Source organism: Styela clava, chromosome 9 (assembly GCF_964204865.1).
Source record: "Styela clava chromosome 9, kaStyClav1.hap1.2, whole genome shotgun sequence".
Lineage (NCBI taxonomy): Eukaryota > Metazoa > Chordata > Ascidiacea > Stolidobranchia > Styelidae > Styela > Styela clava.
Genome location: NC_135258.1, coordinates 14,061,928 through 14,080,390, shown reverse-complemented (window position 1 = coordinate 14,080,390; position 18,463 = coordinate 14,061,928). Strand labels below are relative to the sequence as shown.

The 18,463-nt window shown below is 39.4% G+C and overlaps 2 protein-coding genes across 2 annotated transcripts; both read right to left on the bottom strand.

Moving 5' to 3' along the window:
- Positions 1 to 6,547: 6,547 nt before the first annotated feature.
- Positions 6,548 to 8,398, bottom strand: LOC144427398 (zinc finger MYM-type protein 1-like). Its single transcript, XM_078116575.1, has one exon. The coding sequence runs from the start codon at positions 8,396 to 8,398 to the stop codon at positions 6,548 to 6,550; it is 1,851 nt and encodes a 616-aa protein (XP_077972701.1).
- Positions 8,399 to 14,132: 5,734 nt separating this feature from the next.
- LOC120340161 (DDB1- and CUL4-associated factor 11-like) lies at positions 14,133 to 16,675 on the bottom strand. Its single transcript, XM_039408445.2, has one exon. It carries the CDS (start codon positions 16,520 to 16,522, stop codon positions 14,894 to 14,896), a length of 1,629 nt encoding a protein of 542 aa, XP_039264379.2. The 5' UTR covers positions 16,523 to 16,675; the 3' UTR covers positions 14,133 to 14,893.
- Positions 16,676 to 18,463: the final 1,788 nt, after the last annotated feature.

Genomic DNA, 18,463 nt, shown 5'->3' with positions numbered 1-18,463 from the left:
GTAACAACCAATCGGCAAAAGCGACAATTTTTAACGATAAGAAAGTGTCTTCAAAACCGGTCCAGGTCAAGGGTTTAATAAATATAGACTTAGTTTATTTTGAAACCTCTTTCAAAAGGAAAGGCAATATTTACCCAGAAAAATACAATGACATATTAACAGAAACTTCGGGAAAGCAGACAAAACCTAAAATAAGGTTTAAAACGTTACTATGAAGAAAGGAAAGGTAATGCAAAGATAAGGACATGCGTCGCTCACTCATAGATATATATGCTGCTAGACTTCTACTGCTTGAACATATATGCAACACGCCGCGGTTTCTTGGAAGCAAAATGCTCAATAACGCGCTGATTAAAGTCATGCATCCCAGAAATAACGTCTCTGTGAATAGATAAAACAGCCAAGGAATTTAATCTATCTTGCTTCATTGTGTTTCTGAGATACGTTTTAATACGCTTCAGCGTGCTGAATGTTCGCTCTGCGTCGGCGGAAGAAATAGGCGTCGTCAAAATGATGTCCAGAAATTTTGCAGACGCCGCAAAGGTAGTTTGTTATCTATGAGGAACTCATAGAGCGCGCATGTGATGTTCAAAAAAGTTTGATTGGTGTATATACATCGCAATTCATTTTCAAATTTACCCACGTTTATCATGGGGTAAAATTTGGAGACAGTAGCCAACAAATGGATGGGAAATTGACGTGCAAATTTTGAAAAATTTTTGGGGTTCATCAAAGAGAACGCGGCAAGGTGTTCAGTGCGCAGACGATCGCCTATTTGATTCACCAGAATGTCACAGCATTCCTTTGCAAACAAAATCAAACGCTGCGTTGTTTGCCCGCGGCGTAAAGAAGCACTCCATGTGTCGTCGTATTTTATTGTTTCCCGGATACGAGATACAGCATCGCAGAAGTCTGAAATACACGACTGCACAGACGCTCCATCCATTAGCCTTGACTGCAATGCGCCGTATAATATATCCACGTGATAGAATATTGTGGAGAAAAAAGCGAGAAAAAATGAAAACTTACCATCTTCTAGCATACGCTTTAGACCTGCCGCCTCCCTCACAGAGCGTTCGTCCCAAACCAGAGAGCTCTGAATGCCATTGAAACACTCAATGAATGAGCTCAGACCTAATTTCGGACACGCCCTGCACCACGCGTGATTGGAAGTTCCAACGTGTTGGTGCACAACCCTTTCGAAACAGTTGCGGCATCAAGATGATCTCTCAATACTGTATCTAGGGATGCGGTGTATTCCACCATATCTAAAATACCCCTCTATTAGAAGAGCCAGCCCTATCAATCGACCGAGAACATGGCGGTTTTTCTCGACGTTTTGGTTGTGCCGACGAATAGAAACCGCGCGTCCTTCTTCCAACTGTGCTTCAATATTAAAATTTCCGAATGTTCGGTATTTTACTGCATTGTCCAGATGCTCCATAGAAGATTGATGATCCCTGGCACGCTCGGAAAGATGTTTAAGATCTCTAAAACCAAATTTACACCAACGTGAGTCACGGGCGGTAGTAAAAAGTAGGCAATAAAAACAAAAAAGTGCATTTTTGTCCTTGCTGTAACACAACCATTCGTGTATTTTATACCAAGTTTCTGCGCAGAATGTACGCCGACGCTTTCCTCCGTCATGGGATTGTACCAGTGAACAATTTTTTGGTCGATAAGTCCCAAGACGTTGTACCTCTAATTTTTGTTCCAGCGGCAGCTGCGAAAACGGAGTGCGAAGTAGTGTGTCAACCTTATTCATTATGAGGTCTAAGGCTAATAAATGCGAAGCCGGGTAGAAGTGAGGAGTCAAAAGGAACGTGAAAAATCGAAAGCAAATGGACTAAAGGTCTCTAACTGATTCAAATAGCGAAACAAACGACAAAAACGAAGGCGAGGAAACTATCAACTTTTCAAGCAACCAAGGAACGAGAACGAATGCGTGAATATGTCAACACGTTGTTGTAAGAAACGTCGGCATTGTGTCGTCATAATTTCGGGGCTAGCCCCGATGATTTAGTAAAAGAAACAGAAAACAAACGAGACAAACGCGGTGAGTGGAAGATAAAAGCGAGAATACGATATACAATGAGCCACCGGGGCAAAATCGGCGTCGCCCCGTCGACGTTCGGAGAAGGCTTTGCGAGCGAAAAATGAACCATGTCGGGAGAATATGGCTAGTGTAGACAGTCTGTGCAACCGATATTGAGGTATTTTTCGAATATTTTTTATTATACCGAAAAACAACCGGGACGTGCCCCGGTTGGCCCTATTGACGCGCCGCCACTGCAAATAGGTAGGAATTAGCAGAATGAAAGTTAAAATTAAGGGAAAATGCTTTCAATTCAGGAAGGTATTTTTTGTGGGTGGTTGCATCAAGGATTTGCTTAAAAATTGCCGAAGGTGCAGGTGAGAAGGACTGCAGCCTAGAAGTTCTTCACATCTAGTGGAGATTAAATTTCTTTCTTGTATTGATTTTATAACACTGTTGTTTTGAAGTATTATTTACAGGCGCTCGGACTTTTGCTTGGGAACTTCCAGCTTTTTCCTGATAGTCTCCGGTTGTTCTGTTTTTATTTTCAATTTTTCAAAAAACCTGTGAAGACTTGTACCGCAGCTGTAAGAATGGTCATGGATGATATGGGAAATATATTTCTGTTCACAAGTTTCAACTTCATTTGGAATATCAGCTTCCAAGCTTGGGGATTGCGTGAAGTGGTGAACTGAAATGTGAAACGATACAGGTGTTTAAGAGGTTTTCAAACATAATGCAAAAGGTGTTAGGTAGTAAAAAATAATGCCGTAATATATAGCAATATTATGGGCTACTGATGAAACTTCAAAGTGCAAAATAACTAAACCAGTGGGTTCTCAACCTCTATGTACTGGGGGACCCCCTATGCTGCTCTGAAGTATCTGCGAACCCGCAAAATTTTCAAACCGGAAAAAAAAACATTAGAATAAAATAGCATAGTGCTATTCAGACGACATTTAAATTAGCTGCCACTCAACAAAAATATCGTACATGTACTTATTTATCTCATGTGATCTTGTACTCCTTGTTTTCGTATTAATTTGAACAAGTGTAGAAAACCCATGTCCACATATGTAAGCAGAGACGAAGGGGATAATGATTTTTAATGCAGTGGCGTTATGCTCACAACTACTAAGCGTTAGGAATACGCTCGCCACCGCACCTCTAATTACTTTGCGTGGGTTCGCAGGTTCGAAGCCCATGCAGAGATGGTTATGTGCGAGAGCATTGCCGGACTCCTCGCCGTCGTTGGGTGGTTCACGTAACCGCTGGTCGGTTATCCCACACCCGACTTGGAATGGTAACCGGACGAGAGGCCGTGGTTCGCCATATGGATAAGACGTCTTATCGGCTTTCCTCTCCCCCGGGATAAATATGTAAATCCTATCCAACCTCCTACTTGTTTTTATGCGATATAATCATGAATATGATATCAAAACTGAATTTTTGCTATCAACATATTTTGATACGTAAATCCTAAATTGGGATTTGTTGTATTTTCTCTGTTTAAGTAAAAGTAATAGCCTTCTAGCGACAATAACAATCTTTTCCTCTGAAAATTTCGAATCATTTGATACTGTAGGCTTGATAAACAGAAGAGCGATTACCTACTAAACAACAAGAACCATCTAATAATTTAAATTTGAAGGTGAATGTTGTTTCTCTGGTAAAATTTATTTTTAAATGAAAAGCAAAATCAGTCATAACAAATAATGGCTATTCAACAGATTCCAATTTGAGCTTGTTAATTGATTCAGACCTAGACTGCCATTGCATTATGTATAAACACATCAGAATCAAGCACAACCTAGTCAGCGAATAATACGGTACGGTACCGGTATGTCAGCAATCTGACAAAACCGTGCATTTCAGCCGACTTAATTTACAGAACATGCTTCCGTATATTAGGTGTCATGGTATTACCACCGGTATCTATACCGAATCACATATATAAATTCTAACGGTACGGCACCGTATCCATCTGACTTTCAAAACTTGATTCTTCAACTCATGTGCATACACGTTTTGTGTTATCCGTTTCCATGTTAATGGCTAAACCACCAACAATAGCGTGAAAATCCACTACAACGCGCAGAACGATACATTTTGCACCACTGACACGGCAAATCCAACCTACTTACTACATCCGCAAGCAGAAAGTCGCGCGTACCAAGATGGCCGCCGCGACCTTCAATTCGGCACAAAATTTTTGCTCCTATGCGCTCTCTAGTTATTTTCACCTCAATTGAAATATTAACTTTGTTTTGATGATTTCAACATGAAATGGGGTACATTTGGGGGTTAGTAATTAGGCTTACCATAAATCTGAAACAAAAAACAGGGACGGTGCGATTTGGCAAACATTCGGTCGATTGCCAGTCTTTGTAATATTGAAACGCCTACCATGTCATTAAGGGTATATACGGCTGTAAATCTCTACTGATCATTGAATTAGGAAAAACACAAAAAAATAGTTTGTACGAGTATTATTTATTTAGACCAAAAGTATTGTCCGCAGATGAAACCCTTCTCAAAAATTCATGTTCTGATTTTTTCATAATACTGATAACAAGAGACATCACCATTAAATTTGCATGTCACGAGTGCTTTTATATATTCTTCTGGCATTCTGAACCTGCTTTCGGATCAAAAATATTTAACTAAGGAGGAATCCGTTCAACAGATGCCGATGTTCCGGCAAACAAAATCTACGAGTTTCTGCAAATTCGGAATGCTAATATTTCTGTTAGAAAAAACGTTCAACATCTCTGTCCACTTAATTTCAACCGGCAAAGTAAGCCAAATTGCATTTGAACCATGCTCAGATAAATATCATCAGTATTTGTCAAAAAGTGCATCGCTATTCAAAATCTGACTAGCCAACCAAACATATATATCATTTATCAATTTTGAAGACCAATCACTTCAGTCCAGTTTATTTCACCCTTCAAATTTGTCCATATGTTTGGCCTGACAGCATTGTAGGCTTCCTCATGCAGCTACGATAGACATTTCTCGTAAAAATTGCAAACATGACGTCGATTTCGCTAGAGCGTTCCAAGGATTTCAGAAGTACAAGCGATTGCGACGGAATTAACAGACTTTACCCTTTTTCTTTCAAATTTAGCTTCACCTTTGACATCTACGACAGGGATCGGCAACCTTTTGTCGATCGCGGGCCAAAATTAAGGGTTGCGAGTCATTGGCGGGCCGCACATATTTTTAGAAAGCTCGAATAGAATGTAGATTTTTTTCTTCATTGCATCTCAAAAAATTCCATTTGAATATTTTCAGCGCCATTGAATTTGCACTTAGCATCAACTTTTCTGCGTTTTGTTGCCATTTGTCTAATTATAATTAAATTAAAGGCTCATTAAACAAGTAATTGTGAATTATATACTTGTAAGGTTATAATATGATTTAGTTCAAAAAATATAATCGTCAAAACGGCTGTTTTGTTACTATAATTCAGTGAAGCGTCACGAGCCGGATTATAATACTCTGCGGGCCGGATCCGGCCCGGGGGGCGTAGGTTGCCGACCCCTGATCTAAGGCATTACTATTATCTTTTTCCAAAATTAAAATAATTTTGCTGAAGTAGGTGAGCTGGCAAAGGACAAATTTCAAGTGAAGTTCGTACGTTGGAACATTTAAGCATAAGAGTAGGACATCCTTCTTGAGAATTTGAATAACTTATCAAGCTTTCAAACATTTCCGTAATCCTCTGCAAAGCAGGTAATAAAGGGAGAAACCGAGTGTTGCCATGCTGTAATAGCCGTTGATATTCAATATCAACAAAATCGCAGAATGGTTTCTGCTCTGTTACTCGGACAGTGTGAATGTAAAAATAATCATACATTCTGACAACAACACAAACAGGCAAAGTATCTACTGCATGTTGGAAAGGGCATCGCAGTGCAGTGTTGAACTACATGAGCCGCACAATCTATACCGGTTATATTTCTTTTAGTTTGAAAAAAAGCATTATTTGTTTTTCGTCTTTCACGCCTCCAAAGTTGGTGCTGCAGTTATCCGCCCAGAATCCAACAACTTTTCCGAGAACAGAGAGCAAGTATTCAGTAAAAGTTTTGGCGGTTTCCCTGGGTAAAGATTTGAATTCTAATAGTTTTATCTTCACACCAACATCAGGTAAAAAATAACGAACCACAACTGGAACAAGCTTTAAATTTTTTCTGTTTGATGCATCGAAGGTTACTGATACGAAACTGGTTTAAAGTAAATCGTCATTAGGTTCAGAGGAGAACAGCGGAGCAGTGGCGTAGCCAGCCTAAAATTTTGGGGGGGGGCCAAATTTGAAAATTTCAGAAATTATATTGGGTTTAAAACACCCGTTCTTCAAGCGCAAAACAACAGCAGTTGGTCAACAAGCAAACTGATTCAATTACTCAGCTGGATTTTTGTGAATACAAAATCCATTAATAAACAATTTTTATTTGAAACAACAAATATTAACAACGCAATTTGAATAAGTAAAATACATCGCCCCGATTAAAAGTCCATCCTCCGCTTCCCGCTAACTATGCTCGACACAACTCGATTAATTTTCTCCTCGGTGACCATTTCACGGTGACAGTGAAGCACACACAAATCAGAAAGGCGATTGGACGTCATTGATGAGCGCAGCCATGTCTTTACCCGTTTCATGCAGGAGAAAGACCGCTCAGCCTCAACGGTGGTTGCTGGTAGCGTCATAACGATCTGTATTGCGGTGTACACGCTTGGATAATCTCGAGCGCTCAGAAGAAGCCCCTCCAAACATTCGTCGTTAACGTCGGAACTTAAAGAAGTTCTCCACAGTCTCACTTCATTCTGGAGGTTATCCAATAAATACAGACGCTCTACCTCATCCACGTGAACTGGTTTGTTCGGTGGAAGAATTGATAGCAATGAAAAAAATGATGGGTCGTCAATGAAGCGTTCCCGAATAGAGCAGCTCAAGCCGTCGACGTATGGGAGATATACGGAACGTTTAAAATACTGGGATGCTGAATCAGCACAGACATTGTCGCGATACACTTGTACTTCGACTACTCTGGGTATTGTCAACTCTTTCAAGCCAGCTATTTCACAAGCTTCTTTGTAAATATTCAATGCGATTTCAGAGTCATTGCGTTCTTCAGCGATAACGCTCTGAAGAGAGGATGTGGGGTTCTTTACTGACGGCACACTGACTCCGACCGCCTGAAGTGCGCGCGCTAGTGGCTCCATTAGTGCCGAATATCGACCAATCAAACATACGGCGTAGATAACCGACGACTTTTCTAGAGCAGATTTCAGAGAAAAAGCCTTCGCCCGCGTCTCACTGTTAGCATCTCTCGCCAATGAATCAAGAGCCTCAAGTACTCCTTTGAAGTTGCATTTGAAGATTCGGATGCTCTTGTACTTCTCAGACCATCTGGTGGGGCAGAACAAAGGGATGTTAATTCCTAAACCCGCGCGCCTTTTAGGGCTCTCCCTGAAAAAACGAATAGTCTCATGAATGATATCACAGGTGCTTCTGATGATTGCAACATTACTTTGGTCATTTATGACCAAATTCAAACAATGAGAAGCGCAGTGCACAAATATTGCGCGCATGTATTTATTACGAATGCGTTTTTGCACACCGCTGACGTGACCTGCCATTGTCGTTGCACCATCATAGCCTTGCCCCACAAGTTTTTGCAAATCCACTCCTATACCAGAGACGTGGGTCAAAATATTCGAGGAAATTGATTCGGCAGAAACAGAATCCATTTCCACTAATCCTGTGAAGCGCTCGCACACTTCACCACCTTTCACATACCTCAAAACGATGCTTAGTTGTTCTTTCCCAGAAATATCACATGATTCGTCGGCTATTACGGACACAAACGATTTATTAGCCTCCATAACGATATCTTGCACTATCATGTTGCTTGCTACCTTGAGAATTTCATTTTGTATCATCGGGCTTCTATACTTAGCGTTTCCGGCCATTCGAGCGAAATGCCTTTTCAAATCTTCATCCCCTGCGTCGATACGAAATAGAAGAAGGCTCACAAAATTTCCACTATCCCCGGAATGTCCGCGCAAGGGTATGTTACCCGAAGCACAGAACATGACAGTCTTGACAATGGAAGTCATTATTCGTCTGTTTTCTTTTGTTGTTTGCGTAGCATATTGGGCCTCCATGTTTGCACGCACATTTTGACCAGTTTCCATGCTTTTGACAAAATTTTTCGCAGCTATATTTGATTCTCGGTGGTAACTTGTGTCTCGATGGGCTATAGCCTTTTCCATAAATTTTTTGTAGTCAATGCATGGTCTTGTAACAAAGGCAGTGTCCCTGAGAGTTCCATGCTTCAAACGTGCTTGCATGACTATGCATATCTTACACAAACCACCCCCATCAGAGAGTTGGGTGTAAACTAACCAACTGCAAAATCTGTTATCGTCAAGTCATTTTTTGAGAAATTTACGACGACTTTGTCTAGCAGTATCCAGAATAGTCACGTTTTTCGGACCATCCGAAGTTAGAAGCCTGTATCTCTCCGCATCGGTAAGCTGTGTATGTTTCTTAAGAATGAATCCAAGATCGTTTGTTTTCCCTTCGTTGATTATTAGTTCATCTTCGGGAATAGAAGTGATAGACGTAACTGACGTAACCGGTGCATCGACAGCCTGAGAAGCGCTTATTGATGTATTTGAGGAAAGCGAGTCTTTATTTCGCTGGAAAAAACTATCTAATTTCGCCTGTTTAAATTTAGCCATCGAAGTAATTTGGTCATCAAAATCCAAGCGTTTCGAATAAAAATCCGGCGAGAACAAATCAAGACCGAGTAACTGACCGAAAGCTTGCGAAACAGTCTTTCCCATACGGCTCATAAGAGCGAACGGTCAAGTCTTTGTGACGTAACAATGACAATCAGCAAGCGTGACGAGACAAGATGCCACAAAACTGGTGGATTAGGAATGGAATTCTTGAAAATTTTGGGGGGGGGGGGGGGGGGGGGCCATGGCCCCTCTGCCCCCCCCCCCCCCCCCCCTGGCTACGCCTATGCAGCGGAGCAATGCAATTAAGAATCACCGACTCTCATTTATTTCTGGCTAAGCGTGCAAAATCAGCGAATCCGCTTATCAGACAGCGGACATCAGAAATTCTAACTGTGTATATTTACAAGTTAACGCAAATTTAGACTAAAGAAAAATTAATTTAGAGGTGCAGTCAAAACTTTGGCCATGAATAGCAGTGTGATAGTAAAACATATACCGATTGTGACATAACAATAGAGCAATTTCTCTCTCTCTGAACTAGCGAAGTGTGTCGCAAACAGTGGTAAATGGACTGCCACCGTTGAAAAAAAATAGTAATAATAATGAATATGAATTTTTTACCCACGACAGTCGTGCTGACAAACCGGGACATTTGAGTCAACCGGCCGGGACTGTCCCGGCTAAACCGGGACGTATGGAAAGCCTAGGTTAGTTGCTATATGGTGACCCTATTATAGCGGCCATGGTTTGGAAATTCCGCCATGGTTTTTCGGCAGCTTCAGACGCTAATAGGTGGTAATAACTGCACTTGCCAATATTGGTACATGCAATAGCGATAAAAAAAATTATATAGTAATACAGCAAATACAGATACACAAGGATTTTATATGAAAAAAAAATCATTCGCGTCTCAAAATCTGAACAGAAACTCAAAGAACAAGCACTGAAATAAATAACGATCATTGATTTGATACATGTCATAGTTTTTACGTGGCGTCGAGTAGAGTCATGGCATATTATGCCTAAAACACCTCAAAATCAGTATAACAGTATCAGCATCAGGAGAACCCGTTTTGTTGGGGATATTTTATTTGTGTATACTATACTTTACCCCATCAATCAAATTAGGAATATGGGGTGGTGCAAAACAGAAAAAAAAAGGAATAGGGAAAGAAGGCATTTTACTGAAACTGTGAAACAGATGTTACAGTGATATTTTTGAAACAGTCTGCATTCCATCTTTATTTACATACGGTACCGGTAACTGTTAGCAGCATACCGGTACCGGTACGTAGCAAAACAATTTACCGGTACCGGAATATGGAAAAAACATGCAACTGATGCATTTTGATTTGCTGACTTTTGAGAATGGTGAAATACAGAAATTTTTTCTAGAATACAGTTATAATGTTCCTGTGTTCATAGTGAATCTTATCTACTAATTAGGCCCCAGACTGGATTCCATGGCAGGTGCACGCCCGAGGGCGCTAGCGCTCCGCAAAAATGCACGCGAGCGAAATCAATTTTGCACGCCGAAAATTTGCAATTGCTCACCAATGTAAATCGGTTTAAATGGTTTTAAAATCAATAATCCAGTAATATAAAGATGCCAAAATATTATACCTCCACAATTGTCGACAAATACCAGCTTGCAAGATTTGGTCTGATCGAAATATTGCAAAGCAAAAAGACCATGGACCTTTCCCCAACCTTTGACACGCGAAAAATTCCTCTCATTGTTACGTCCTTTTTTGCATCTTGCTGATTGGCCAATGTCACGAAGTAAACAAGGAAGTCGATGCTCGGGGAAAGGTCCATATCGTGTTGAATGATAGGAAATAGGAATCCCGTGAGAATAGTTATGGACGAAAAGATCGCCTCCGCACCAATGGCCAAGTACGGCTCTGATTCAGCGTATTTTTCATACAATAATTTTACACGAATGTACTGAACAGTACCGGTATCTAAAGTTGCTCAAACACTCCCAAAATTAGTGACAAAGTATGAAAATAATGTTTGGGGTCAAAGGTCAAACGTCCATTTTTGCTCTAATTTGACGTATTTTTTATCCATTAATTCTACGTAAAAACACTACCAAAATTAATGACAAAGTATGTCCATTTTGCTCTGGTTCAACGTATTTTTTATCCAATAATTTTACGCGGATGTACTGAACAGTACCGGTATCCAAAGTCGCACAAACACTCTCAAAATTAGCGACAAACTGTAGAAATAATGTTTGGGGTCAAAGGTCAAACGTCCATTTTTTCTCTGATTCAACGTATTTTTTATCCGATACCGGTAATTTTACGCGGATGTATTGAGAGGTATCTGATGTCAAAGTCAGTTGCACGCGAGTGCAGTTGTTTTGCACGTCGTGAGCTATAATTGCACGCCAGGAATTCTTATTTGCACGCGGGAATTTCTGATTGCACGCCCGATTTCTCGTTCAAAAAGGCCATGAAATCCAGACTGGATTAGGCCTATCACTGTCTCACTTCTGCAGAGCCAATCTTGTGAAAATACATCAAATGTAAAGTAATAGCTACTTACGAATGTAAGCTAATGCAGCAATGAGTAGGCTATTATCAAATTAATATTGTATTTTGACCGATTTAGTTTATAGCCGACTTCACGAAGGAGCAGTGAAGCTGGAAATAAGTACCGGTAGTTTGTAAAGTACCTAATTCCGAGAATCCAGTTTTTATGTAAAGTAGCAGTACCTTAACATAGGTATTCAAAAACATAGCAGAGTCCTATTGCTATATTGGTACCTATGGCAGGTCGTCAGTTTTGCAGGATCGAAAGTCTTGTTTTTCATGCTAATGAAAAACTTATAATTATCTTCAGCATAAAGTCCCATTCGCATGATACTGTGATAGGTTGTCAATTTTAACCATCTAAATCATATTTTCCATACTAATATAATATACTTATTTATCTGAACCATAGAAGCTTCGGAATTGTTGAGACCTCGTAATTTCATCGCCGAACTGGCAAAGAAACCATGAGGATTATTCAACCACTTCTGTCTCTGTCAAGACAAAGATTCCCTGCCCCACCAAAAGCTTCTATCGTTTTCCCACAAGAGGAAATTCGAAACTTCTGGCAGCTGCTGAAGAGTAAGAGACTATGGTGGCTTGCAATACCCACATTTTTCTGGGCACACCATGTTCAATACAGAAATGATGTTTCTTGCGTTGCTGCGGTCCGATCAGATGTAAAACTGTATCCCAAGAAACCACACGTGCCATATTTTCATCTTTAGCATTTCATTTTAAATTTTTCAGTTGTTTTGCCTAATACAGTAATCTGATAAATTTGTATCAACACTACACTATTGTGTGCAAGGTTTTGTGAGGATAAAGTAAAGCAGTTGAATATCTGTTTCTCTCTTTCGTTATCCTCATTCATTTCTCCCTAATAGGACGAATGGGCATTCCTTCATTCTGTGTCAGTATAATTAATGAGGTTATATACCAACTGTTACGGCATTGGTATGGACTTACTACATTGGGTTGGGCATGGCTAGTACAAATAAGCAAAACTAAATATTGTTCAATTCTGAATACATATTTAATCTAAGTTGCTACATGTTCAGAATAGTTCTCAAGAGTGTGTTATGGGTAGTTTTTTAAATGATTCCCGACTACTTTCCGGCATTACCAATTTTGGCTATATGTAAATTTCTGGAATGGTTAAAGCTGTCATTTGCATGCAAAAGTCATGAGAATTTAATGATCTTCATAGGATTGCCCCACCAAATTTGAACATGCAGTCATTTGATAGATACAAACCAGGCGTTTTCTAGGTGATAGTGCATATTTACAGCTGCTTGATGCCTACACAAATATGTATTTGGATTGATGTGGCCAAACATTTTTTGTGGTGATACTGGAAGTTATTTCAATCTTTTTTTTTCACAGCCTGCAAAACAATTGGTATTTTATCCCACGACTTTGCGTATGCATTCCATCAGATCACAGAAAGACAAAAGATGTATACATAGCAGGAGAATAATCTAGAGCAGTGGTTAATCTTTGTGAGCCTGTCGAACCCCTGCACTATTCTGCAAGCTCCCGCCGAACCCCATTGTACTGAACGGTTGAAATTAGAAGCCAAACCGTAACGTCATGAAGCGGAAGCTAATTCTTGCAAGGTTATAGAATATGAACATTGTGATGAAACCTTAGATATCAATAACCATGTGGGAATAACCATTGTTTTGTCACAATGGCGTTGGCGGCAGAAAGAGCAGATGGTTTTTGTTGTATAAGTTATGCGGGTGAACAGGCGAAAACTGATAAAAAATAACTTTGAAAATCCGAAAGATGATAATATACCCCATAAACGTTGGTAGTTCAAGCAATTTGTTCTCAAACTTTAAACTGCACTGAAATGCGAATAAAATCGTTTGCCAATTGTTTTATTTTACAGAAATAGAGATAGGATTAATTCGGCGCCATATCGAGGTTGTCCTGAATGGATCATAATAATTTCGGGTAAAGCTCTGCGATAAACTATTCCTTGTCGCAAATTTATCACCTAGTGAAATTCAAACACGCTATGATTTTGCATTCATTCATGTACAATTACTGCGTAAAATTGAGTTAAAATTTATTAGTACGGTAGAATATGAATAAGGGTAACACCAATTAATTGTTCCATTCAATTGTTCAAGAGATTAGTAATTAGTCATCATGAACTATAGTTATTTTTGCATAATTAGTATGCATGGTGATAAAAAAGTCCCATAATACGCGACTGTTTCAGAGCACCTTCGTCGAACCCCTGGAACAGCTCCACCGAACCCCAGGGGTTCGATCGAACCCAGTTTAAGAACCACTGATCTAGAGGCTATCAAATAACCGGCAACTACACCTTTTTATAGAAGTTTTATGATAAGACTTTTATTTACAGTCTTTGCTCCTCCACAGAAAGAAAACACCGGGCCAATAAATTTCTTTACCAAGGCAGTAATATGAATGCTGATCATGCATATGATACATGAGCTTATATTGAGTTCAATAGCTCACTTGAACTAAAAATAAATGGTAACCTCAGGACTTCAACTAATAGTACAGAGCAGGGGTGTGCAACCTGCGGCCCCAGGGAAACGATTAATCTGGTACTCTCGAGTAATTGCAATCTTTTTTCTTTGCAAAGTCTGTACCAGAGTCCTATTTATTAGACATGTCTATGACGCATGTTACAGTGCTCTTTCGTGCCTACGACTACTAGAAAGTCTATGTTAAATAAAGGTGCGCGGCCAGTTTGTATCTGGCCCCCTCCTGTATTAAAGGTTACACACCCCTGGTAAAGACTAAATAGCATTGGCTTTCAAGGCCATATGGTATCTTCAGTCCACTCAAAATATTATAGAACAACACTGGTTTGGAGTTGGTCCTCTCCAGTTATTGCTTTGCGAAAGTGAATCACCAAAAAGTACTACAACATTTGAATATAAGTGCAATTATGTATAAATGATAATTATTAAAAATGTAAGAATGAAATTTTAAGAGAAAGGTCCCAAATTAAGAGGTTCCGACTGAAATGGCACATTCTGTATTACCCTAATTGTTGATAGGATTAGAGATTCTATAAAGAGAATGACTTATGGTGCATATTCTGAAGAATGATTTTGATAATATGAAGAATAATATCAAGAAACAGAACATTCCAAACATTTTGCTCTCCTAATTAGTTGTGAAATCCAGAACTATTCTATTTTTGAAGTAACCAAATTTTGTCTGCAAAATAGACACACATTAAAACTTACCCGTAGTTATCTACCATGGGCATATTCAAATGGTAATTTTACTACATGCAAGATATAACAGAGAAATGAGAGAATAATATCTGGGAATTTCAAATTTGGTTCGAATAATATATACCACTTTACCATTCCCAGTAAGCAGATCTCGATTTGGTTAAGAATATCCCTAAATGAATTGGAATTACCTGTGAAAGTGAAAAATTTTCTTTTTAATAAAATCAGTTGAATTGAGCTTTCGTTTCTTTTTCACAAAATCTCAACAGTTCGTACCACAGGAGACTGGAACATAGTTAGTTGCATAACTATTTCTCTAAATAAGCTGCTCAAGTACTTGTATAGTTAGCTCTTGCCAAGCGTGGACTTCTTCTCAATCCATAGGAATGACCATCTTCTTCATCACAATCTTTGCCACCCAAGCGACGTTTTCTGCTTGGTTTTGATATGTCCATTTCAACATCACCCGCTTCTGTTTCATGACTCCATACACTAAAAGTCCCATCCCATGAAGTTGATACCAATTTTGGTTCATAAGGATGCCATGACACATCTCTCACACAGTGCTTATGTCTCTTTATTTTTGATACAATCTCTCCTGTTAAAATGTCATAAATGACGACATTTCCTTTTGAACACCCAGTGTAAATATACCTTTGACCTGTTGTATGCATAGGAGAAAACCTAGCTCTAATAAGAGTATTTGTGACTTCATGTCCATGATATGTTTTTATTGAAGTATCCCCAGCTACAGTCTTTTTTCTGTTACGCTGCCGCCGTGGAACCTGTTGCCAGCGATAATCCCAGGCTTGTCGCGCAACCGCCACTTTGACTGCTTCCTGGGCACCTGCTGATGAAAACTTCCTAACGTCCCAAACTTTTATAGTCTGATCTTTACTGTTTGAAAGCAGATATCTTGAATCGTCTTTTGAATCAATGAAGGTAATCCCATCCACATGGCCAGCAAATGAGCCAACTTTTTGTGGACTATTCTCATGCAACATCCTCCTATCCCAAACATTAACAAGTCCATCATCTCCCCCAGAATACAATATCTGGGATCCTTTATCCGCAAAACGGATTGCATTAATATCATCTTCATGAGCATATATTCGAGAAGTTCTAGAATTTCTATTACGATCATATATATACAAATGGCCATCATTTCCACCACATAGTACTTCATTATTGTCGGCAGAAAACTGCAATGAAAATGCAGCAAAGTTATAATTCTCTGGTCTTAGGTCCATTGCGTGGTGGGAGGATAAATTTACATCTTCGTTATCATATATTGATGCAATATGCAGAACACTGGACCATGTAGTATAAGCAAGGTAAAGTGCATCAGGACTGAAAGCTACATCAAGAATGCTCCACCCTATATCAAGTGCAGGTATATTCTTAAATGGCTTACAAGTTTGCGATACATCATCAAATCTATTTGCATCATACACTCTTAAATGACTATCTTGACAAGCTGATAGGAAAGTGTTTCCATCTTCAGAATAGATACCACAAAAAACCTTTTCTCTTAGAGATACCGAGTTAACAACTGTATTGGGAATTTGATGTGAACAAATAGCAGTTTGGCAACCAGCAGTGAAAACATTTTTTCTCTTGGCCCCACAACAACTAAGTTCTCGTTTCCAAACTGATTTTACAATACTTTCTTTGGAATTTGCTTTAGTGTTTGCTAGTCTTCCAGTATGAAGAAGGACATCTTGTGTTAAATCGCTTTCTTTAATAGTGTCAGGCTCTTCTAAACCTGCTTGATTTTCACTGGCGTCTTCGTCATCTTCATCAGAGCCTTCACCAAATCGATTTATAACACCTTGACTGAGACGAACTTGGCCACTGCGTAATAGTAACGCAAGGACTACAGAAAGGTCAGGTTCATCATTATCATCATATAAACTTTCGTACTGGACTTCCTCCTCAATCTCTTCCTCCTCTTCCATGTTACGGTTTGAACTTCGTGAGTTACCAATTTTGGTTTTCTGACTTTTTCAAAATATCACATTAAAAGTCGCTATGTCATTCAACATAACCAAAAAATGTCACTTGGTACTTGGTAGCATTACAATTAATTAATCATAATATTCATAACCTATGATACTGTATGAGAAATAAACCATAATAATATGATACAAACTAGAAATCAAGTGACTGGAAATGCCTATATTCTGATATTACTGTATTATATGCAGTAAAACCACAATACTATGAAAGTTACTAATGGCAGAATGGAGTAATTTTAATGCAGTATGTAATGTATCTAAGCTTTGTCTTTTATATCAAGTTTTGATACACTTGCAACACCACTGAAAGCCGCAGGGACATACAAAAAAGCATTAATCCTGAAGTCTGGTATCCAAGTGAAATTTGAGCTAAACACTTGGTCAATAGCCTATACAAAATACGAGTATTAGCATTACATTTTTGATAGTTTCAAAACTTTATATATTTAAAGAATTTTCCCAAACTTATCTACTCGATGATAGAGTCTGCAATAAGGAAACACTTAAATGTGGAAAATACATGCAAGAACTGAAAAATGAGGAAGATATGCCAACATGATTATATAAAGAACTTTTTGATCTGTATGACAATGAATCTCAACAATTTATTTAAGATTACAGAACTAAAAGAAGTACTTACAGTGTGGCGCTATAGGAATACGCTCGCCACCACACCTCTGATTACCCTGCTTGGATTTGAAACCCATGGGAGATAATTATGTGCGAGAGAATTGCTGGACTCCTCCTCACTGTAGTCAGGTCTGCAGGTAGGGTCTGGTACCGGTATAGTTTAGTACCACATGCACTTCTAGTTGGCCTGGCTCAACAATTTTTGCATATGTCAATCCTAACCCTCACCTGACTACGTCACCCAAAAATTACGTCATTTCGACGTCACAGTGGTGTAATAATGCCCACCAAAGTATGAGAATGGTCATCCAAAATGCGCAGACGAGCACCCGAAATCGAGCAAGCGATCTCTCTGGCTTTAGCGAGTTCGTTATTGGCGGCGCAGATGTCATTGGCAAGACCTATGAGTCATAGGCTATGACGTGATGGCGACGTCATAGACTCATAGTGACGTAATTTTTGGATGGCATAGTCAGGTCTGCAGGTGGGGGTTAGGAATAACATATGCAAAATTCGTTATGCTACGCCCACTGGAAGTACCTGTGGTACTAAACTATACTAGACCCGTCAGGTAGTAGGGTGGTGGTAAGTGATCCCCTTAACCACTGACATGCAGACATCTGGACATGAACTGGTAACCGGACGAGAGGCCGTGGTTCGCCATATGCTTAAGAAGTCTTATCGGATTTCCTCTCCTCCGAGATAAATATGTAAATCCTGTCCTACTTACAGGGATAAATAATGGGACGCAAGATTCGTCAATCCAGTAATTTCGGCTACAAATGATAGATACAGTAGGTACCAGTACCGTATTTCAGTTGTTCTCCAGACTCCCTACAGCTGTGTGTAATGTTTGCTCGTGTTACGTAAAATTAGAATAAAGTACAGACACTGCATTGCAGTCCTGTAGAGCAGAGGTCCGCAATTAAATTTTGGCGCGACCCTAAAAATAATATTTTAATTTCTCGCGAACCAAGCATTTGTTGAGGAGAGGCGGACAACTCGACTACACGGACAACTCGACTAACTAGAGGCCTTGTGAGTTGGCCGTCTTTTGGCATTTTCTACGGTGGTGTTTTAGGTCTAGGTAGTCGAGTTGTCTCTGGTGAGTTGTCCGTGTAGTCGAGTTGTCCGTCAGCCTTGTTGAGCATATAATTTTTTTTAAATACTTTGTAACTGAATATCAATGTTAATATTATTATTGAAAGTAGCAATTTTCTTGCACAAATTCTGAAATTGTATAAAACATGG